This window comes from Caloenas nicobarica, chromosome 5, assembly GCF_036013445.1.
Source record: "Caloenas nicobarica isolate bCalNic1 chromosome 5, bCalNic1.hap1, whole genome shotgun sequence".
Taxonomy (NCBI): Eukaryota; Metazoa; Chordata; class Aves; order Columbiformes; family Columbidae; genus Caloenas; species Caloenas nicobarica.
In genome coordinates, this window is record NC_088249.1 from 40967262 (window position 1) to 40991106 (window position 23845).

Genomic DNA, 23845 nt, shown 5'->3' on the forward strand with positions numbered 1-23845 from the left:
AAGAGCTCTGCCCTTTGCTGTTACTGTCTCCCAAGCAGCCTGTGCAGACTCAAAGCAGCCGTCCTGCCACAGTGTCCCTCAGTTCCCCATGGCAGAGGATCGTTACCCTCACCGCAATACTGCACCTTGAAGTCTGCTGATTACCCTGGAATCAGTTACACCAGGCAGGTGTCTGGGGACCAGCAAAGAAAAAGTATTAACAGACAGTGCTCTTTGGGAGAAACATAAAAAACAAAAACAAACCCCCTGCACACACACTTGTTTTTACTTACACTCTGATCAGTTCCAAGAAGTCTGTTTTTCACCCAGCATGCTGCTGTCAGGATACACACAGTCTCGCAGTTGACTCCCATTTGTCATTATTATTGTTTCCACCAAGAGATATCCTGCCTTAGGAACACACATCTTTACATATTCAAACTCCTAGCAGCCTGAGGCACAGTAAACTAAACAGCTCACCATCACCAAGAGATCAAAGTCCTTCTTCCCTTTTCCCACCTCTTCCTTCTCTATAGTTCCTTGTCAGGTCTGTGGCCCACTGTTGTCATCCATAAGTCAGAAGAAATGAACGCCAGCTCAGATTCACATGAAATCTCTGCCTCAGGCTTTCCTCCCTCCCTGTAGGGCTTCTAGGCAAGACCCAACTTAATCAGGGGTCACCTGCTCAACAGAATGATTAAAAGGGCCCATGTCTCTTTAGAAACATCAGTGTCTCTAACGTAGGAAATGGTTCAGCCGTTCTCTTCCCAGAAAATAAACAGAACACGTTAATAAGTGTCTCGGCACCTACAAGGATAGTCTGTAACATTGTGGTGGTGCTAAATTAGAACAGCCCTAGATCACCTCAAAAAAATACAAGGAGCTCGTTTTTTTCCACAGTAACTAATGTAAGTAGTTCTCACAAAGAGATGCGGAAGTCAAATTAGAGAAGATGGCTATTATATGAATTAGCATTTGGACTCACATGTGTCTAACGAAGCCCAGTGTCAGATGAAGTTCCTCTGGTCACAGTCTCCCCGATTTTTCTTTCACATGGATTCTCTACTATCTCAAACTTTGAGCATACACCATGGGTGTTGCCTATGGAGCCACGATTAAAAGCCACTCTTCATCACCTGTTTTCATGGAATTTATACAAAGTCAGTATCTTTTATATGTATGTGTCAAATAAGATTACACTTGGCAAATACATTCAGAAATTGTAGAGGGAAAACACAGACACAGAAAAAAAAAAAAGGATATAATAAATGTGCATGCACTCAGATGCCCAGGTATCTTAGAAATTTTATTCTTAGAAACCAGGCTAATGACAGGAAAATCCTGTAACAAACAGCAATATCTGTAGCAGAGCATCAAGATCTAACAGTAAAGCCTTGTGCTTTAGAGTACAAGCTCAAAAATAAAAATCCTCCCTTTTCTCCAGATTATACAGCTGCAACACACTGACAGAAGATAGCAATTGCCTTGTGAGGTTCAGACACTAAAATTACTAGTGACAAGCGCATGACCGCACATGATACAGGTGAGATTGTGATAAACATCATCCTTCCAGAGAACTGGCAGGGGGCTGCTGTATTATCAGCACTTATCGTAGAAAGAAAGGATTCTCAGGGAAATCGTCTGCATTTACTGTTCTGTGGAATCAAATCCAAATTTCAAAAAATTCCATTTAGATCTTGAACAAAGAAAGGGATTTCACAAAGTAAAGGGGCTTGATGGAAATTCATCCACTGTGTCTACCATCCCTCCTGCAGAATAAATGGCAAACTGCTCAGCATTGGCACATACTGCATATATGCAAGGCTACTTTTTGAGAAAGTTCTTCAACCCAAACCCTTTGCCAAAATTCACAGCGAATGACACCAGGATTATTTTAGGGTATGTGTTACATGACTTGTTTCATATAGACAGTTACTAATAGAAACAGTCTAAATGCATATATGTTTCAAACAGTAGAAATCCATACTACAGGTTTTACATAGCATAGGAAACCAGAGAGTTCTCAGGTAGATAACTTCGGTAACTCTGCTCTAGAGTATGGCAGAGAAGACTTCCTCCTGCAAGGACTCCAGAGTAGTTTAGCTGTAGACTTGTAAGTGGCAATGATGTGGCTGCCTCAATGTGCAAAGCAGCAGAACTGGGTTGAAGAACTCCAACGCACATGGAAGTGGAAAGTCATTTTTTCAGATTAGGCACTGGACAGTGCAAAGGTGATGGTGGTCCAAGGGGGTCGAAGATCTTCCTGCCTTATGGTAGAGCTGGGGAAAATTGTCTCAGAAAAGAGAGAAGGGAAAGTATTTCTGACTACACTGGTTGGTTACAAGTCTTGACTGTAAGAAGACTGTATGTTCATTCCTAGCACTCTGGGCACAATCTTAGACTCGCTGGATAAAATCTTCATCTGTCAGTGGCGGAGAGTATATGTATCTTCAGAAATCTTAACAGTGGCTGGAAGAAATGGGTTACTCCATTAGTATTTTTTTAACTGCAGAGAAGGTGCCTGGTTGTCCAACAGTGCAATTTTTGAGCCAGTGGAAACACAGAAAAAATCATGAAACCTGTTCACAAGCTGATTATTATGCAGATCAGCAATCGTTATCCTTTCTCTCATTACCTCAAATGCTTTCTGCCATCTGTTGGTAACAAACCTGCATCTGGCAGATTACCAGAGAAGCCCTAATCAATGGGTAATTGGGGTAGAGGATTGTGCCGACAATCCTGGCAATGAAAGCACAGAAAAACTTACAGCAGGAGAAGAAAGTTTGCCTGTCGTGTGAGATCCTACACCCAGTGCTTCTCTGCCATTCTGAGGTGAGGAGACAGATTTGTCACAGGCAATGGGATGAATTACACCAGCCTCTGTAATGATACCTCAAGCAAAAGGTTAATTTCCAACAGATTATGCCAGCGAGTGCTGCCAGGAGAGGCGCAGAGCGGAGCAAGCACAAACATGCATGAGTTTGCATTTCCACAGTTGCCTCTTTGAACCATCTGTTAATGAGACATAGAGGATGCTACAGACTCTTTCAAGTAATGGCTCCTAATGTAGTCTCTTAGTGCCTTCTGATAAGAAATGCTCAAAATATGTCCTTTGCAGGTTTTCCTTCTCCAGCCATGCATTCAGGGTCCTGCTCCACTCCACACAGACCTTCCAAGTCTCGATTACAGTAGCTTAGATATAATATTCACATTATTCCTCTGGCTTCCAAAAGAAACAAAGCTTTTTTAAAATCAGACTTACAGGTGCTGAGGTCCCAACAGAGACATACTGACAGATTTCAAGTGAATTTCAGGGTGAGGCAGAGACTTAAAGTTACCAGATTCTTACAAGTTTTGAGGGAAACTGCAGCTGGGTAGAACAGAGAAACCCAGCCAATGCCTCCATCAAGGGAAAGTAAAGGGGAATTTGCTGCTCTGGATTCCCATCATCAGCTGGCTGGTTGGTCAGCAAACGCTTTGAGCTACTCTGCACACATGGAGCTGTAAAGTGACCACCACTGCTGCTGTCCTTCTCTACCATGAGTACCCAGAGAGTAAGAGACGGAAGTTTAAGTTGTAATTGTAAAGACCTCTGTAACAATCAGACTTTGTTGACTCACCTTTCAAAGAATGAATCAAAATAACAACAGTACTGTACTGTTCAAAAGATCCAATCCATGCTGTCTGCCCTCCTTCCACTCTGTATAGACCCAGAGGACAATTTCAACCAGAAGAATGTTCAGAGCATTATAATGTTGCTTGAGATGTCAAGATATCTGAGTTTAACAATGATACAATGAATCAACAGGGCTAAGTAATTTCTCCAAACTAGATGGAAACCGGTGAAAAGGGCAGTGACTTTTTTTTTTTCCTCCTGTGCTTGGCAGGCCCCTGCTGTTTATAGCTACTCACACTGGTCTCAGCAGCTGGGAAGGTACATACATAACATCTACTACCCAGACACCACCCTGGGAGTGTTGCATTTATTGGAGCATGGAAGGAACAAGGAATTTGTGTAGTAAGAAAACGGCCCAAAGAAAAGAAGGAAGTAAAAATCCCTATAAATACCCAAATGCTGCCCATGCCCACGCATCCTGGGCTGGGATCCAAAGTAACTGTTTTAGGGTGATAAGAATCCTTATTAAGCACCTGAACATGGGAGAGGGGCACCAACACCCAAGCTAAGATGTTAATGAGACACTGACAGAAACACAACATCCTCCAGTGATCCAATACCCAAGCTGCTGTAACTAAAAAGCAAGAACGTGAATCTTTACCATTCAAAGGAGGCAGAGGGATGCAACTGAAAGTCGGTTTTAGAAGCGTGTTCCCAAGAGATACAGATCTTATTTCCTTCCTGCTATTAAGGGAAAAGGGTCACTTTGATACATACTAGATTACATTAGAGCAGAGAGCAACACCCACATTTATTCAAATCCAACAACTTTTTTTTTTTTTTTAATTCAGCATTTTGAGGACATTACTGCCATCTCCATCCAACAGCTGCAGCCTGCAACATGCTAGTTCAGTTGCATTTACATTCCCACAGACAGCAGGCATCCGGACCCAGTAACTTTTTGTAGGCTACCAACTTGGACTGCTACCAAAACTCAAAGGTTCCATATAGTTTGTGACCCAAATTAGATAGCTTAAAGCTTTCAGAGAGGGAACAGAAATAGAGCTGGAAGAGAGAGATTTGCTGCACTGCTTTTGGGGGGGGTTGGTTTTGTTTTGAAATGGGGATATTGTGTGACCCCATCCTGAAACGGGAAGAACTTGGTCTCATCTGTGCAAGATCAGATAGCTGTTTGTCAATGGAATACTTTATCCAGCCTTCTTGAGCCTCCCATGACTAATGGTATTAGTCAGACCGAAGGGGACACAATGAAAAGCCGAATCCTCTTCAGATGTCATTTGTGGCACTTGAAAAGCAGCGAAAAAATAAAAAAAGTCCAGACTCAGTTCTTCAACACGACTGTGCTACTGTGGGCAATCTCTTTAAATTTTAATCTCAAACTTTGTTAAAACAGTCATCCTATTACTTTGCTGCTTGAACAGCTCTGAACAGTCACACTGGGCAAGGGAGAGGTGGCATTAATCCAAAGACATGACACTTAATTGTCCTGCTGACGCTTAAGGAGTGACTCAGCTGTGTAAGCACCTAAGAGCATTCTAGGAACCCTGAGTATTTCAACATACTTTTAGGAAATAAAAGCACCTAAAAGGCACATATGACATTCAGCAGCACCTAGGAGAGCTGGTCATACAGCAGTAACCCTCTCGAATACAAAGTATGCTCTGTCCTACTCTCCAACTCCTCCTTGTTCCACCAAGATAGGATATCCTGTGTTCACATTAACTGATTTTCACTCAACTCAAGCTCACAGAAGATAACATTTCTGCCCTCATGTATTCTTTAAGTCTGAGCTGAAAGAAATAAAAAAATGTTACTTTAGAGGTTATACTTTCCCACTAAGAATTTTCAACAGACTGAAAACAAACTAAAACCCATTCCACAATAACCTAGAGTATGTTCTGCTTTCATTAGCTGTTTCCTGCACTAAAATTTTTTTTGCTTTGAAAACTCTGTGACTGCAAGTCTTCGAAGCACATACTGAGGACTACCATAAACAACCTTTCAGAAGAACATAGCAGAAAGATGACATGGTCCTAGTTATTCCATTCTCATAAACTGGGCAAGCAGGCAAGTGTTTGAAACAGACTGCAGAACATAAGGAAGCGTTTTTCTCCCCAAAAGGCTGCTCAGCAGAATGTACCACTGTAACACAAATGCAGATGTTGCTCTGAGACAGTCATGCTGTGTCACACATGCAAGTATCAAACAAAAAATTGGGACATTTAGGAGAATAAGCCTCAACTCTTTCTTCCTCACCCAGCAACATCCTGCTCAGCCCTTTCAAACAGCATGAGCTGATCTAAGTTTATGGTCCTGTTTTAAAGGACAGCAACATACAGTTCAGCTACACATGGAATATTATTTTATTTAGATCAGCTATACATATTAACGTCATCTTGACAGCTACTGTGAGAAAAATTGGACAACAGCTATTTTGCTAGAACCATGTTAATTAGCCAAACACCAATTTTTGAGTACCCTTACCTTCACAGGCTTCTTCACCAGAGAATAAGTATCTTGTTCATGTAGGGGAAAAACACGCAGCAGCGATCAAAACCAGCCAAGGCAGCTGCTAATAATTGTCATGCAGAGTCTGTAGAGTAAAGTCTTAAAAAGCTACTACAGCAGCCTTTGTGTTCCTCTTTGTCTGCAACATTTCTAATTCATCCAAAGGCATTGGTCCAATATGCACATCCTTGTGCGTGAAAAGAGGAACATTAGACATCAAAACACGCCAGATCTACTCTCAGAGAAAACCACACCGTGCACCTTGTTTTTAATAAATGTGAGAAAATAAAAGAAAATCTATAGATAGGAACAACTTTCTTATGAACCCTGTTCTGGAGTAATCATTTATTTATTTAAAAAATCTATTCAGTATGTACACACAAGGAGAAAAAAGACTGTTGAATAACTGACTAATTGGAAAATGCAGATGCCTGCTTAAGGAGAGTTCAGCAGCCTCCAAGTTCAGGTTGTGTTCTGAAGATCGTGTCCCATGCCACGTGACCAGCACTTGGATTCCAATTGTACAAAGCGGAGAATACCTGCTTTTGGATACCAATCCAGTTGTTCAATCCTTTCATATAAGCCACCACTACAATGAGCCATTCAACATGGAGCACGAAATAGGGGGTAGGCTATGGTTCATCTTCTCCTGGACACTTTCATTGCAAAAACCTCTATCAGTAGTATTCTCAGTTACAGATGAAGCAAACAAGCTACGTGTTAAACAAGCAAAAGGCTGGATCAAATCCTCTTCTGAAGACAACTCAGCCTACAGCTAGCACAGCAGCATAGCAGGAATATATGAACCTCTGCAAAGTAGGAAAATGCCAAAATTACCACCTGACACACAGTGGGTACACCCTATATGTTTATAAAACAAAGGTATTTATGTGGTGTTTGGAAGCATATGATGGAAATCTCTGTGCAGCGAGACACCCTGCTGTTGTACAGACAAATCAGCTGTGCTTATTCCCACACCAACCAAGCTCTGCAGCTCTAGAATTAAAACAAATCTACAACCATCATCATGGGGCCATGAAGCACTCCAGGAAGTCTGAACCCAATACTGACTTTCTGCAAGTTGGAGACCATCTTCTGCAGAGCTGACAAAAAGTCTGTATCAGTTCTAGCTGTACTTGCAACCTTAGAGTGCTCCCGTAGCTTCCTTGTTCCTAAGCAACCAGCCTTACTCAAGCTGCCTCCAGTACCTCTGGCCATTAGAGAGGAAACACCTGAGCCCCTTTTTCTCACCATCCCAACCACTTTCAACAGATAGATCTAACAAGCTTATTTAACCTTTTTCCCTCCTTCCACCTGAAAGCAGCTGCAGGCCAGGTTGCTTTGAAGCTCATACCCCCAAATAAGTAGCCTGATGCCTTTCCATGAGATCTGGGAGTGAAAAAACCCAAACACTGAGTTGAGAGGGAAATATCATCAGGCTCCCAAGTCACAGTAAGGGCACGAAGCTCAAATCCTAGAGGGCTCATAAGGTGTAAAGTCTGGACTGGGCATGATAACAGACAGCAAATAGTTTAGGAACTGAACCCATACACACCCCACTACAAATTTAAGGCCCTCCTGTAATGTTCCACTTTCAAGCCCTAAGCTCTCTGAACTCAGATATATAAAGTCCAGCCAAATTATTTAATAGAACCCATCATTCACTCTCCTTTTTAGGGTATCCCTTCCCCATGTACAAAAGGGTAGGAGATCCTGGCAAACCACTCTCTGCTTTGAGGATGCTGTAAGATACTCTCATAAATGCTACACATACCACAGTGAATCACATGGTACTCTATCTGTTCTGGAGAAAAATATTTCATCTGTTTGAATAAAAACAATAATTCAAAAATCAAAAATTCTACAAGCCTCGTCTATTTCAAACCTCAAATTCCAGCTTAGCACACTTGTTGCAAGGAGGAGGCCTGTTTTCAGTCTTTCTTCCCACAGCTCAGGACAGAGTTGTTGGATGAAGTGATTAAAGGAACAAACTTCCCATCAATTCCTCTAGAAGCTAAGTATTTGCACTTGTAAACATAGACAGTCTATATACTGACAGTGACAGAGCACTAGTAAATGGGAACTACATGCTAACACATGACTACAGTCTGAGTCAAACTACAACATCTAATTTTGATGAAGTACAAAATGTTCCTACTCCCACTTGCCTCTTTATTGGGATTATGACCCCACAGCTCAGAGGCAAAAGCAAACACGCTAACTTTTCTGTTCACACAAGTTGGTGTCCAATATCAAATTACAAACCCGACTTTACTGCTGCTTTTAACAAAATACACTAAATGTGAACTCAGGCAACTAAGGAGCTGGCTCACATTCACTTCTACCATCTCTGCTGCTGGGACAGGGTGAAGAGGAAGCAGCAAAAATGGCCAGACCCAAGGCCACCAGACATTTCAACTCCAAGCCCAGGGATGCTTTCTCTACAGTTTACTAAATCAGCTAGATCTGTAGGAATTTAAACTGGAGTGCAATTAAACAAAAGAGGACTGATACTCATTTGTTAACAGAATATATCCAGCTCCTGATAAAATCTGAAAAACAGTGACCTGTGAACTGAAATTGCGTTTTAGTTAGGGACAATTTTTTTAGCATCTTTGCTTCCAATAACTACCTTAGAGGTCTGTTTCCACTCTTCCCCCTCAAAGGCACTGGGAACCTCACTGTTTTGTACCATTCTTCCTCCTGCTCCAGAACACCTTTTGCTTCTCTGCAGCAAACCTCAGTATTTAAATAGACAGCAATGACATCTAGCGGCTTGTTAAGAATTCGCCTTACTATATTTCCAGCTCAGTCATATATTTTCAGAAAGTAGACACAGCACAGAGCTCTCAGCATTTCAGTTACCTGCTTCCAACAACATATACCAAAATTCTCTACAAAGTCTTCCATAACACACACTCACGGTTGTCTCCCAAAACTCACAGCATTTCCCCAGTCCCTTGCTTGAAGCCCAGGAGAGGTGAGGTAGTAGGGATAAGTTTGCTTTAGGTCTTGCCTGCACAACTGCGTTTCTTCAGCGTAAATCTAGCTACCGGTATTTGTTCTGGTTAAGCAGGGCTGTGGCTTCCATGCAGCCTTCTGGTTATGCTGTTCTCTAGCTGCATTATGCTAAATGGCACAGGTTATTCACACAGGCAAGGACAAGGCCCAAGGCCACAACATTTTTAACAGCTGCTACACAGCTGATTCACAGCTAGAAAAAACATACAAAGGACTGATTTCTAAAATGTAACTGTGTGGAAATTACAAGGAGAAAAGACAAAAATGGTATTCTGAAAACAAAGAGGAAGAGATCTTGCAGATTAGATTTATGGGACAACAGTAAGCAGGTCACTTCCCTCCATCTCCCCAAAAAACTCCTAGCTTTTTCACTGAGTGATACTGCAAAATTGCCAAGAAGCACAGGTGAGTGGTTACTGAAACTTTCGAAGCATGTGACAACGTAAGGAAAGTTCAGAAGGTATCTTTATGTAGCTTCCTGTACTACTAGTACTAGTCATTTAAGCACCGCTGGAGTCTTCGCAGGCGTTAATACTCTCCACAGCCTTGACAGTGAACAATCTGAAAGATTTTTCGGTTAACAATGGTGAGGAAGCATGAGATTTGTGGTACACATAGCTTAGTGCACGAGCCTACATCCATCAGAGAATGTTGCTTACTAATCATTTAAAAAAATACCCAGTTCTAGTTTTGCTAACTGTGACATATTAATACCTAAGACTGGAATCGGTTCTTGAGGTGCCTTCCCCTGCCACCCCATCTCAGGCAAAGACCTGAGGGGTTTTGCTAAGCCCCAGTTCCTACAGACACACACTTCTTCCAATATTATGGACAAGCAGATCTCCCTGGAGTGGTCTATAAGCAAATAATACTACTAATCTTCAGAGAACAACAGAAACATTTACTGATGCAACTGTCTGGTAGTGCTAATAGGAAAATAACAGAGGACTATAATAATTCTAACAGACCAGGAAAGCATCCTGTAAAAACCCAAAAGTAAAGCAATGGAACAAGTATTAAGAAATCTCAAAGAAAATAAATAACCTGAAATTACTCCCTGCATAAGAATGAGCTATTACTCATGTTTCTGTTGAAGAGCAGAAAAACAGCCACTTGCCTTTGACCAGAAACTGGTTGGAGGGGAGGGGGGCTACTGTTGCTTTATAATGACATATACAACCTTAAATACCACACTACTTATATGGACAGATGATAATTCAGGTGTGGCCAGTTACAACAGGTTTAATGCTGAACTTCAAAAGACATCACATTTGGTTTTCATCACAAACTCTTCTGCAGACCCACTGACTTATTCAAAGCAAAAGGCTATCCAGAGCCAAAGAAAACTACAGCCCATCGGGTTTCTGAACCACTGCTCAACGGAACCACTAAAGCAGTGGTTTCTCATAAGCCAGTAACAAACACTACCAGGTGGTAATGAGACTGCCTATCCCATGGCTCCAACAATGAAAAGAGGATTTCAAAACCTCAGGTCTTCCTACTGTCAGGTCTGGTTTTTATTACTCATGACATTTTACATAGATAAAATTCATTCCAGGCTGAAGCTCCCAACAAAAGCATGGATGTTCTTCTGGAGCTCTGAATGGTTATCAAAATTCTTAGGTCAGCTCCTAGAGGAAACTGATTTATAATTCCTTTCCAATGATGTGAAGACCCATTTCTGCAATCCTATGAACAGGGTGAGTAGCAGGTTGAGAGGGGTACTCAAGACAAGCACATACATTCGCATGAGAGAACCGTAGAGGTTTTTCAGGAGACAGTATTTTCTATTGCCTTAATCACAAGAATCATCATTTCTCATTTAGATCATTCCATTCTTCTGCCAATTACTACCTTTGTGATTCAGTCCCAAATGGCAGAACTTCATTAAAATTTTAGTTTCTTAAAAAATAAAACAAGGAATCCTTGCTAAAGCACTAAAGAAAATTGTCTGTTCACCCACCCACAATGTAGGGATTGCCACCTTCTGGGAAGAATTTTCCAAGTCAGAGCAACAGACAGCAGCACTGACCTCAGCCATCTCCAGAACATATCAAATACTGTCAGGAAGTAAAAAGACTGCCTGGTCACAATGTACTGGCTTCAAATGGCAAAGCAAATTTCACACCAACAGAACTTTTCTGTAGTCTACCCTTGAGGGAACCTACGACTAGATCTCTAGTCTAGTTAAGTGCAGCTTGGAGGACCACAGCAGGACAATACATACAGGCTGTGTTCCTGCTTGCAGAGTTTCAGTTGAAACATTACTACTGCATATATCAATTTTAGTTTGGGGTGAAGACAAAACCAAGAGTGAGCAGGCTAGGAAGTATTGCCAGAAAGAAAGTGAGGAGTACCTAGAGACAATTCAAGCATATGGGCTTGTCCATAAAGCTTGTGGGAATGAGAATTACACACCTTGAACTGCAGGCAAATGACTGAAGTGTATTATGAGACACTTCTGCTTGAGAATTACACACATTCTTATATTACATTGTGCAGAAACATATATTTGTGTAGCATGTTGTTTACAAAATACATATGCAAGCGCATTTTTTCTTTCATGTTCTGCCTATGTATGTGGTTATAGACTCTGAGCAAAAAGGAAACAGAAGGCAATTCTTGTTTTGAAAGTGAAGAAGACTACACTGCTTAGTGTTCTTCACTACCTTTCCCTTTAAGCTTGTCTTCACCAAAACAAGTACCACACAACAGCGAAGACAAACCACAGGCTGTTCCCAGTTCCTTCTGGTCAACAAGGCACTCCATTAGCTTCACACTGAGAACCTCAGAAGAACTGCAAGGAGCAAACATCTGCTAAAAGATATTCCAGCAGGTTACCTCTAACTATTCAAGCTCTTAGCCATAGCTGTATCTCCCCATTTTCAAGTCTAGTTCACTGTAATCCTGATAACAAGACCCAACTACTCTTTCCTTAGAGTTCCACAGAAGCCACTGTGTTCCTGCTTCTGGAGGTGATATTCCCACCACAGAAGCTTCACAAGTTGCAAACAAAACCACTGGTGCATTGACAGTTGCAGATTTGGAAAACTACAGCCAGCTTTGCATCTCCTCTTCATACTTTTGGGGATCAATAAAAGGCTTGTCAATGGACCGGATCATCAGCTCACCACAGTACACACATTCTGCTGCCACAATGTCATCAATGTCAGCTTTGATCTGCTCCCGGCTCTGCTGCCCCTTTCCCGAGCTAATGTTATCTGCATCCTTGGGACGATGGTGGCTCTTGGAAGGCTGACTGGTAGCTGCCAGCTTCTTCTGAAGATCTTCAAGTTTTGCCTGCTTATAGGCAGGAAGGTTTGGGAAAACTGCTTGGAGGAGACAGTCATAGTGAAACATGTGACCACACAGGAAAAGGTAAAAAGGGCGGTTTAGAAGTGGAAAGTCACAAGCAGCACATTTTTCCTGAGGCTCCACAGAGCCATACTTATTTCTCATTTCCTGGATGTCCTCTCGGATTCTCTTGGCACTCTGTGTGGCTTCCTCCATCTCCCTTTTCAGCTCCTCAATGTGCTTGTTGTAGTCCTCCAGGGAGTTACAGATTGCCTCCTTGAAATGGTCAATAGTGACAAAGTCTGGGAAGAATGGCAGGACATCTTCGATCTTCAGCAGGGCACAGCTGGAGAGGCAGGCCATTGCCTTCTTGACATCCTTCTCTTCCTGAACAACATGGCAAGCAATCTTCAACCAGAGTTTCTTCCGGAGTTCCTCATCATCTTCGGGGAGATCTGCACAGGACTTGGCAAGATCAACATCCACCTAGAAGTCGGACAGACAAGGGTACTGAGTTAAACCTCCCTCTTTGTTTATCTACCATTCCACTTCAAAGCCTGCTGTCCATTATAGGAGACATTAACAGAAAACTTCTCTTGCTACCTTATTGCCTAGAGCCACACTACTGAGCTGCTCCTTGTTTACATGTCAAACACCTCCCCTCTCCACCAGTATTCCTCCCTGAAGATTCACTTGCTAGCCAGCAGAGAACAACAAAGCCCAGCACTACAATCAGGGCAAATCCATGTTACAGTATCTTTGCTGGCCACACATTTCAGCAAAGACATAACAATGCCAACACTAAAAATTCCAACATTTCCCTGATGGTCAGACTTAGCTGACAAAGGCATTCTTCTGTGATAATTATCACAGATACGAATAGGAAGTAATTAGAATTCTGAACAATAGCTACACAAGTCTTGCATAAATGCAGATATGTTAAAGGTATTTTATGTTAGAGACTGAGCTTAAGACAGACACTACTCCCCCTTGTACTTTCCATGCCTCTACCCTCAATTATGGCTTGTCACAGTCAGCTGTCTACATAAAACAATTGTGAAAGCACAGAGTATGTTAACAGAGACAGGTCTTTCTTCCTAGACTTAGCTACACAGCTCCTATACTGATGAGTCTGTCCAGTTCCTCTCAATGTTTGGTTGTTCAAGATAACATGAACAAACTACATTCCTATATATCATAGTATGCACACACAGACACACATACCTGTAAGGCAAGATCCACAGCCTCCTCATATAATTCCATCACTTTGTAAATATGGACACATGCATGGTGGTGCCCGTGCTCTGCACACAGGCGCAATGCATACTTCAGGTCATAGTGGATCCTGTTTGGGTTGGTTCCCGCTTGCTCCAGGTATGATAGCAGCGAGTCCGGCCGACACAAAGCATAAAGAGACAACAGGTAATTGTGAATGGCTTGCTGGGTTTCCTCCAACTGATAGACACAAAACTCCATGTATCTAATGGCTTCATTGATCTGTTGGGTGCTGGCACTCTGGCTATAGTTAACGAGGGCTGGAATGAGGTTCCTGGCATCCAGTCTAGAGCCCATAGAAATCCAAGCATCAACTACCTTCTTTGGAATATGCTGGATGAGGACGGGAGAAAACTTGTAGAACAGCTTCTCATCTCTGTGCCTGGACAGCACATTTAGAGCTTCATCGTACTCATCATGCTGGCAGTGGTGAGCTACTACGCGCTCATAGTCATGCATGATGACTGCAAAGTAGACCATGTGCTCTGTGTCCCCGTGGCTTGCCAAAAGCTCGTAAATAGATGCCCGGTTATTAAATAGACAGTCTTTGTTTTTAGGGCTGCTCAGGAAAGTGCGAAACTTCTCCCGTGTATCCAAATAGAGATTTCGCTGTGAGGGATCTCCCTCCAATATACCTAGCCAGTTCAGGTACAGCTCCGTTAACCACGTTGTCAGCAGAGTTGCCTGCGTCTTCTCAGAAGGCTTTAGGTTACTTAGCTTCTTAATCAGAAACTCCATCAGGGCCTCCTCTTGCTTCGCTTCAATGAACTTAAGAGCAATTTCCTCAAAGTAGTTCTGGGTCAGTGCATAACATTTGGCACTGTCTAGATACCTCTTGTTTTGGAAGCAGTGCTCTGCCTCTTTTGCTAGCACAACATCTAGGCACTCTGGACGATCTTTACAATACTCTTTGGCTAAATCAAATTTGTTCATATTCATATACATCTTCCACACATCTCTAGATTCCCGCTGGACGTGGTAGCGGAACACTACTTTCTCAGTATGGATCCATATCTGCTGGACTGTGGGATCTTTGATCATGCGTGTCAGTAAGCCAAACTTCTCCAGGAACAGATCTTGAAAGACAACCTGCCCATTCAGAGTGCATACAGCTTTCACCCGATCAGGCAGCAGCAACAGGAAGTGGAACTGGGTAAGCACAATGGATATTGGCTTGTTCACAGTTATATCAATATCAGAAGGATAAACCCAGACCCGTTCATCACTCAAAATTGAATCAGGACGGCTATAATCCAATGTACCATATAAAACACCATTTCCCATCATCCAAGCAAAGGAGCGTGGGTTGGAGCGCAGTTTTGGGGTGTAAAAGGCTATCTCACTGAAACCAAAACTGGCTGGAAACTCCCGGAAGCTGGGCAAATGGTCAGCATGCAGAGCAAATATAGAGCTGAAACCTTGCTGCTCTGTCCCTTCAGGCACTTTGCCAACAAACTGGAAGAGTCTCTTTCGAGTGGTAGCTATAATAAAAAATTTCCCTTCTATCCCTCGTTCAATCTCCAAGCAGCAGACTGGGGCAGGTCCTGATTCCTCCTCCAGAGTGTAGACCTGGCGGAAGTACTGGTCAGGATTAGTGCTGAAGAGGCTTCCCTCGCTGACAGATATTTCGGCCTCGTAGATCTGCCCCTGGGTTGTCCCCACCAGGATAGGGCCAGTATTGGTCTCTGAACCAAGAAATTTGTTCCAGCCCACACTTTCAATCAAGTGGCCTTTCCAGCGGGAGAGTGCTCGCACTTTCTGAACACTTCTGTTCAGGTAAAGGCATTCACTGGTGTTCAGAGCAATCAAGAGATGAGAGCCTGCCAACAGGAGAAGGGTTTGGGAAGGAGAAGGAGAGAACAAATTAAGACTACACCTAAGCAAGCCAAATTCCTGAGGCTTCTAATCCTCACATTTGATAAGCTCTGGTATCAACATACTTAATCCAAGACCTTCCCAGGCATTCATAGGAACGTGGGGGATTTCCATGCTGGATCAGAATGGCAGTCCATATGTTCCAAACTTAAATTACTAGTCCCAGATGCTTCAGCGAGAAGGTATTCTGCTGTTTCAATAGGCATTCTAAGGACAAATAGTTCCCAGAGTTCTCTTCTATCCCTGGCAGTTGGTGACAGATATAAGCATCTCTTTCCAAAGTTGTTTTTTTTTTTTTTAATCAGTCAAGGCTGCAGATGTTTGGTAGTCCTTTTTAAATATTCTTATATAAACACATACAGCACATGGTGACGGCAAACATTTCCTTTTATTGGTTTTAGCAGCCTTGCTCAGAACAGTCTAATTGCATGTGTTCATTTCAGAGAGTTCAAAGGCAACAAGCGAGTGTTCTCCTAATAGCACAGGGGCAAATCAGTAGGCAGGGCCCCTGCGCATTGCAGTCCTGCCCACAGAAGAACCACCTGTTCTCCTTAATGACAGAGCAGAAAGAGAACTCCTTCACCAGTGCTTCTTATGCACATTCAATTGCATCTGCAGCCAACCACCATCTGTAAATATATATAGTCTATTGCCTCACCTGTGTGGTCCAAAAACATCTTGTAGACTTTGGCTTCATCTTTGCGTCCCAGCTCTACCTGATTAGGTTCATCTGGCTTCCCAAGATCAATCCTGCAAAGAGAAACCATGAAAGCATGCTTCTAACAGAAGTTCATGTAGGCGTAATTGCTTACTCTTTTCCATACTGGGCTCATGGCTTCTTATCCAGTAAGTTCTTTAGCAACTTAATTAAAAAAAGGCTGGGGAAAACAAGCAATAACTTCAGGTCTCTGGCAGCATTACCTGAGAAGCGTGTCTTTGCCAAGGCTCATACAGAGCTGATTAGAGGAGACCACTAAGCTGTTAATTTTCTCTGGAGGAGTAAAATCAATCCTTTGCTTGTTAAATATTGGTGTTTCCTTCTCCAGTCGTGCGTTCACATATCCTGGAGAAAGAACAGGAACACTTAAAAACAAAGCAACACAAAAAGCCACAAGAACCGCCCCACACTACATCAAAATCTAACCTAAAAGACTATAAGGATCTTCACCTGCTCTGAGTTTTACTGAAAAGGGAATACACTCCATGGAGCATGAACATCAAGAGCAGCAGTCACATAGATATGTGTAAGAGGAAAGAAAAGTAGTAGTACACTTTACTGTCTTGTCACAGAACTGCAAATTTGTCACAAGCATTGATTTGAAAGCACATAGAATTCCAGGGGAAGCCACAGAACTGTCACATAAACTGCATAAAAAGCTGAAAATGAGAGTAGAATCAAAGTAATTTGTTTTCTTTCATTGATCGTTTATTTGTTCAAGACAGGAAAGAATGCCTGCTAAGACACAAAGAGGGCTCTGGTTTGACACTCCCATACAAGCTATCCAAGAGACCACTGTGGCACTAATTGAAATATATTTCTTTCCTATTCCATGTTGGAATTGAATGAGCTACCATACTTGACATCCAGCATTCACAAGCTGAAACTATTTTTAAAGCCATGTCAGTTTCTTTGTAACCACACAGCAGACTTCATCATACAGAGAAGTCCCTTGGATTACTTGCTGCATGAAACACAGCTGGAAGTCACAATGATGCTTTTACCATAACCCTGTTTTACCAACAATAACACTATCCTAATTGCAACTTTCCAGTTGCTGCTGGAAGGCATGCGAATTACTTATTTGAACCAAAACAATAACCAAGACCTGGTGACTGCTGAATCAATGCACCAATCTTGGCATAAATTGCTTCCTGAGCCAAAACCCATTCAGATTGGTTTATTGTTTCATGGCAAATCCCAAGATGGAGTCAGACTAACCTAATCCTCAGATCCTTTCAAAAACCATGCCTGAATCTTAAGAAATGCCCAATTAAGTTAATATTAAAGGTTGAAGTTTGACAAGACATGCCCACCTTATGGGACACATGTTGAGTTTTAAGCCCAGCCAAGCAAACCTGACAAATCAATGAACTGAAAATGGGAGTGTGTACAACTACAGCAAGTAAGCACATGCAACTAAGCATTCAGCTAGAGAGTTTAGTCCCAACCAGCTTGGGAAACGTGGCAACCATAAGAAGATATGTTGAGGGATTACTTATGAAAGAGATCTAGGTGGGAAAGGCAGGGAACGGAGAAGTAAGGTCTGATTTGAGGGAAGAGACATACTTCTGCAGAAATATGTTAATAAATAGATATGTAGATCTTAGAAATCTATTGCTTAAAAAAGCTCTTATGATCTTCAGTGCAAATGGGCAAAGCACAAGACGCAGTTCAAACTCTGAGACTTGTTCCTTTGGCTATGTTGTCATGGCAAAAGCCCAGCCATAAACAAGCGGCCAACCAACTGAAACTCCAGACAGGTAAACCTGTAACATCATGTGGCAGCACAGAGAAGCAGCACGACAGATTTAGTTTTCACTGAAGATGGGTAGACCTCTGCACCCAAAAAAACATGGGACTTGCAGAGATCATACCATTCCATTTCTACATGAGGACAGCACTCTTCATGGTTTTGCTATGAGGAAGCAAAAAACTACAAAAGAGCTGAGATATGCCAGTGAACTGAAAAATAAAAAGGCATTCATATAAAACCAAAACCAAGTGATGATACTCATTAACAAAATTCTGGAACATCTGTGTATCCACAAACAGATCTTATCACAAAGTTTCATCCATGTCCCATGAGACACGTTTTCCCAGTGACTGAATTTCCCATACACACAAAGTCTTACATAACCCTCTGACAAAGAAAACAGCAGATCATCTCAGTCTGACCCCACTACCTCACGCTAGAATGCAAGGCAGATTGATACATTGCTAGGTTAACCCATCTGCTTTGTTCGACCTCTGAGTGATTTCTAAAGCAAGCAGTTAGCCTTGACAGGAAGATTAAAAACAAAAGGAACTAGAGCAAGTTTAGACCAAAGTAGCTAAGAAGATACAAACTAAAGAAAAAAAGAAACCTGGGATTGTATCTCAGGGAAACAAACTGCTTCCATCCTAAAGAGCATAAGCCTCACATTCTCTAGACTGTGACTCACAGCACCACTTCAAAGCACACTCAATACCTACAACCTCCTCCAAATTATCCTGAAAAATTCAGTCATATTGCTGTTGAAAAGGCCAATGTAGTAGTGGAAAGCAGCCTGTTAACACTACAAATCCTTCAATTGCCTATTCTACCAAAGCCTTCTCCTTGCCTCTACCTCAACACTAGACGAGCTAACAGGATCTTTAAAGGATTCTTGTTTTAGATGAAAGATGCTCACACAGGAATAGACAAAGCAACCACAATCTGAGTAGGCAGCCTTTTGCTCAGCACATGCTTTTTTCTTACACATCGATCCACATCTTAATCATTACCCACTTATGCAAATGTGCGTTCCTTCCAGATTTTTACAATTAAGCAAAACATATGTCCTTCATTTCACATTAAGGAGCTGCAACACCACAGCTTAAATTTGCTGGTATGAACTGTGGTTCAAAACATGCAGACAAAACTCCCAAGCTGCAGACTCACACAATGTCACAGCTAACCAACGGATATAAGTACATGTGTTTATATATAAAAAGGAAGGATTACTCTGATGGGAAAAACCCACATACCAACAGATCATCAAGTCACATTCATTCATGCAATGTTGAATTTTTTGCAAAACAAGCAAAACAAGGCTGACTGAGACAGCAAAGAAACCCAAACATAAGAAGGAAAGGGAGCAACCAGCACCTATGAAGAGGGAAGGGGTTTGAATTGGGGTGAATTTGGGATTTTTTTTTATTCAGTCATATTTCAGGCCAGTGGGTTGGATTCCAGCATTCAGGGCTCTTTAGGACTGTACGCATTAAAATTATAACAACTGTAGGATCATCACTAACAGGGGAATTTTAGCTAGCATCCATAACAGGAGAAGGATGCACTTCTTTAGCTTACAGTTCTCTATACAAAGGACATGTCTATTTTATGACATGCATTCCTTTGAAAGAGCCTGCTCATTCATCCTGACCCCAATGTGCCACTTCTGGTTCAGGCAAGATTCTAGTGCAGCATTTCCCACTCTGACTTCTGGATAAATCTGCATTTTTCCTTAATGCTTTTAATCTGTTCAAAGATCTAAGCACACCAACACCAGTCATACCTAGTGAGTCAAAGTAGGTCTTATCATGCTGGAACTGTATTACTTCAAGTTTACACTGCAGCAGTACATTAGGTTGGCAACAGTCACTGCTTGGTTACCTAAAACTTTAAGAAACAGCACCTGCAGTTTAACAAGCACAGGGAACAACTAACTGAAACAGAAAAATAAGTTTTAACATCTTCCAAAATGTCCAACTTAACTTTTAGGATTTCTTTCAGGACGTTAACTATTACTTGCATCTTCTTCCAAAATTAATTTGTTTACACTTCAGATTGCCCACAACTTCTACCAGCCTCAGTTTTGCCTAAAACTACCAGTGCAGTTTGATTTAAGAATAATTAAAATTCTGATTAGGCTGTGCCTTTGCATTTAAGTAGTTTCCAAAACTTCATTTTCCAAGATCAGTTGTCAGCAAATAGGCAGATTTCTCAACTGCAAGACAGTAATGACTAAAGACAGTGTTGCGGCAGCCAAGAAGAAAAGCTGAGTCCTTGAAAATGTATTTTCGGTAATACAGCTTGTCCCAACACCGTTTTGCACAACACCTACTCAGGACAATTATTTTTTATCTAACATTACACAACAAAATAACTACACGTGCTAAAACAAACACGGGGAACATACCTACCTCAGTACTTAGAGAAATTCTGTCTGTGTATTTATACTCAGGAATATACATAATATGACATAACTCATCAATTCTTAGCACATATGTAAACCTCACAACCTGGTTTCCCCAAAGGTTAACAGTGGGCAACGCTATACAAAGAAAAATCTTGAAAGAATGCGTCCATGCATTTCCAAACTTGTAACTCAACAATACCAGCTCTGCATAGCAGCTGGTGCTACCATGACAAGACCAGGCAGAACAGAATCCTCTCATAATCTGCATTTCCCTGCCATACTCAAAAAAACATTGTGAGGTGTCATCTAAAAGGAACAGTTATTGAACCTAATAAACCTTGAACTTATCACAGTATATGCTTGCCATTTGTTCACTTTCTCGCACATGAAAGAAACAACTGGCTGGTCATCGCACTGTTACTTTACATTGATTGTACACCTCCCTGGACACTGCAGTATACCAAAGCTTCACAGATCTTAACAGAAAAGTCTAATAGTGATAAAGACTGCTTTCTTGGTAATCCTTTTCAGTAGTAACCTTGCCCTCATGTAGTCAGCCTAAGGGAAACATTCCAAACAATGACGCCTTTGGTAAACTGCCCCTGGGTTAGGAAACTAACTCCATGGAGGTACAACTGTGCACACAGCCAGAATAATGTGGCCATAACAGTTGGGTTCCTCAGAGAGGATGGAGGAAAAAAAAAAAAAAAAAAAAAAAAAAAGGAAGCAAGCTGATGACATGATATCGGACAACTGAGGGGTGACCTCCTTCTCTGGAGACATTCAAAACCCGCCTGGACGCCTTCCTGTGTAAGCTCACCTGGGTGTTCCTGCTCTGGCAGGGGGATTGGACTAGATGATCTTTTGAGGTCCCTTCCAATCCCTAATATTCTGTGATTCTGTGATATAAAGGGTGGGTGTCACAAGGATGGAGCCAGGCCCTTCTCGGTGACAACCAACAGTAAGACAAGGGGTAATGGGTTCAAGCTGGAACACAAGAGGTTCCACTTAAATTTGAGAAGAAACTTCTTCTAAGTCAGGGTGACGAAACGCTGGAACAGGCTGCCCAGGGAGGTTGTGGAGTCTTCTTCTCTGGAGACATTCAAAACCCGCCTGGACGCCTTCCTGTGTAACCTCATCTAGGTGTTCCTGCTCTGGCAGGGGGATTGGACTAGAAGATCTTTTGAGGTCCCTTCCAATCCCTTACATTCTGTGATTCTGTGAACTATCACAGCTCTGAACTGAGTAGTGCTGAGGTGTGATTATAACTTATGACTACAAAGGCATGCCAGTTCATGTACACAGGTTTCCACCACATGCCACTTGACAGCACAGGCAGGTATGGCCTTATGAAGCCTTCCCACAGATAACCAGCACGTCAGTTTTGCTAGGATGTCCTGCACCACCCCTGAGCTTAATCAGGAATTGAGTGTCCCCTGCGTCAAAACATTTCACACAGCAAATGATGGAAAAACAAACCACAGCTGAATACTACACCACATACACAGTGATACACTTTTTACTGGCAGCATTTCCCTCAGCCTGACAAGCCCCACTCCCCAGCCCGCCCCCAGCTAACGAGCTGCCACCTTGCCTCCCCCTTCCTGCAGGGAAACCCGTAGCGGGGCTTCCCGCGCACCGGAGGCCCCGCAGAGGGACTACTTGGGGGGGAGCAGGCCTCCAGCCGGCCGGACAACGGGCCTAGACCTTCCCTGGGCGGAGGGGGGGACACGACGTGCCCAGGGCCTGGCTGTAACCTCAGGGCCTGGCTGTCGCCTCAGGGCCGCGCTGCCCCCGGGGCCGGCGCGGGCGGAGGGCTGCGTGGGCGCCGCCGCGCACCTACCGGAGTGCGGGATGCCCACGCTGGCGCGGCTCTGCTGCACGGAGGCGGAGCGGTACAGGGAATCCTCGTACTCGTCCAGGATGGAGGCCATGGCCGCCGACGGTCACCTGCCAACGGCCACAGGCACCTCAGCCCCGCGCCCGCCACTTCCGCCAACGCTCAGCTGACCCGCGTCACGTGGCCGCCCGGCGCGCACTGCGCCTGCGCCACCGCCCGGCCCCGCCCCTCCGCCGGGGCGGGAGTCGCCTTGAGGGAAGGGGTGGGGTGACCCCCAAAGTGGGGCGGGGGGTGGTGAGCTGTTGCCTTTATTGCTGAGATTATCATTGCGGCAAAGCATATGGGGATGCAGCGTAAGGCTGTGCGTGAACTGTGCTAGATTTGCTCTGCAAGGTTATCCCAGCTTTCTAGACCAGAACCCGGCTTCCGTGTCACGAAATAGGAATTGAGAGCTGGGGTTCTGAAGTACTAAAGAGTGGTTAAGGGCTGTTGTTGTGATTATACCAACAACTGGTATTTATAGCCTCATCCTCTAGATTAAACTAGCTGAATTTATAACAATGGCGCTAACAAAAACACTGATCTCTTACACAACGCTTTTGGGTTTCATCCTATATAAAGCGAATGCAGATGTGCATACTGTATGCATGTTACATACTGTGTATTGTATGTAATCCTCACAGCACTTTTTGGAAGAGACAGGGAAGTGTTGTCTCCCAGGGTGCAGGACCGCTTGCAGCACAGAGGGCTCCACGACAAGGTGCAGGAGTCCTCCCCACCCCGAGCTCGCAGGGCGGGCGCAGCGAGGCCCCGCCAGCAGCAGTGCCCGTGGTTGGCTTTGCACAAGCAAGAAAGTGGCAGCTCCTTGTTGTCTGTGCTGTCCCTGGACACCTCACCCCCAAGAAGCTAGGGTTCCGCTCTGTGTCGCTCAGCCCCAGGCCTTCTCCCCAGGGCTGGGACAGACACACAGGTCCCACGCCAGCTGGGTCCCCAGAGGCTCCTGTGGTGCCTCTCCGTGGGGTCACCTCTGCCGACTTTGCTAAAAACATCAGATGGCTCTTCCCGACTCACCCTCCTTGCCAGCGCCGGCTGAAGCCGGGAGCCAGCCCCAGCCTCTGCTGTTTACCCTCTTTATGTGGCAGCTCTGAGCCAAAACAACAAAACCACATTCCTTTGCTCTCCAGTCATCCTGATCATCATAAACAGCAACTGTTCTCTTTCAGCTTCTCAAAGGGTACACACAAATTCATTAGGTTTACGGTAATGAGGTAGGAATGGACTTCTTGGACTATTGGATCCATTCTCTCACTCTTGCAGATACCACATCATATAGTCCTTTCTCTGTTCTTATCAAGCTCTGGCTCAAAGCTTGGGTATTTTTTCCCCTGACTGCTCCAGCTCGTTCCAAATGCTGATTACTCCCATGATTTCAAGCTCTGATTTCCAGTCTAACATAAGCTGTGGCTAGTCTGAATCCATTTGTTCTTCTTCAAACACTGTCCCTTAGTGCAAAGGAGATTTTAGAGTGTTAATTG

The 23845-nt window shown here is 43.3% G+C and overlaps 1 protein-coding gene across 1 annotated transcript; it reads right to left on the reverse strand.

Annotated features, from left to right (window-relative positions):
* Positions 1–1337: 1337 nt before the first annotated feature.
* On the reverse strand, positions 1338–22462 carry VPS18 (VPS18 core subunit of CORVET and HOPS complexes). The gene is made up of 5 exons (XM_065635717.1): positions 22314–22462; positions 16511–16652; positions 16248–16339; positions 13664–15534; positions 1338–12925 (listed from the first exon to the last, which is right to left on the reverse strand). Exons 1-5 carry the CDS (start codon positions 22402–22404, stop codon positions 12197–12199), a joined length of 2925 nt encoding a protein of 974 aa, XP_065491789.1. The 5' UTR covers positions 22405–22462; the 3' UTR covers positions 1338–12196.
* Between the last annotated feature and the right edge of the window lie 1383 nt (positions 22463–23845).

Bases quoted from the DNA above. Each gene is read 5' to 3' on its own strand.
- VPS18 (XM_065635717.1), bottom strand. From the start codon at position 22,404: ATGGCCTCCATCCTGGACGAGTACGAGGATTCCCTGTACCGCTCCGCC. The intron at 16,653-22,313 runs GTAGGTGCGCGG...TTCTTTCTCCAG, and splicing joins CGTGGGCATCCCGCACTCCG to GATATGTGAACGCACGACTG. The intron at 15,535-16,247 runs GTGAGGCAATAG...TCCTGTTGGCAG, and splicing joins GATGTTTTTGGACCACACAG to GCTCTCATCTCTTGATTGCT.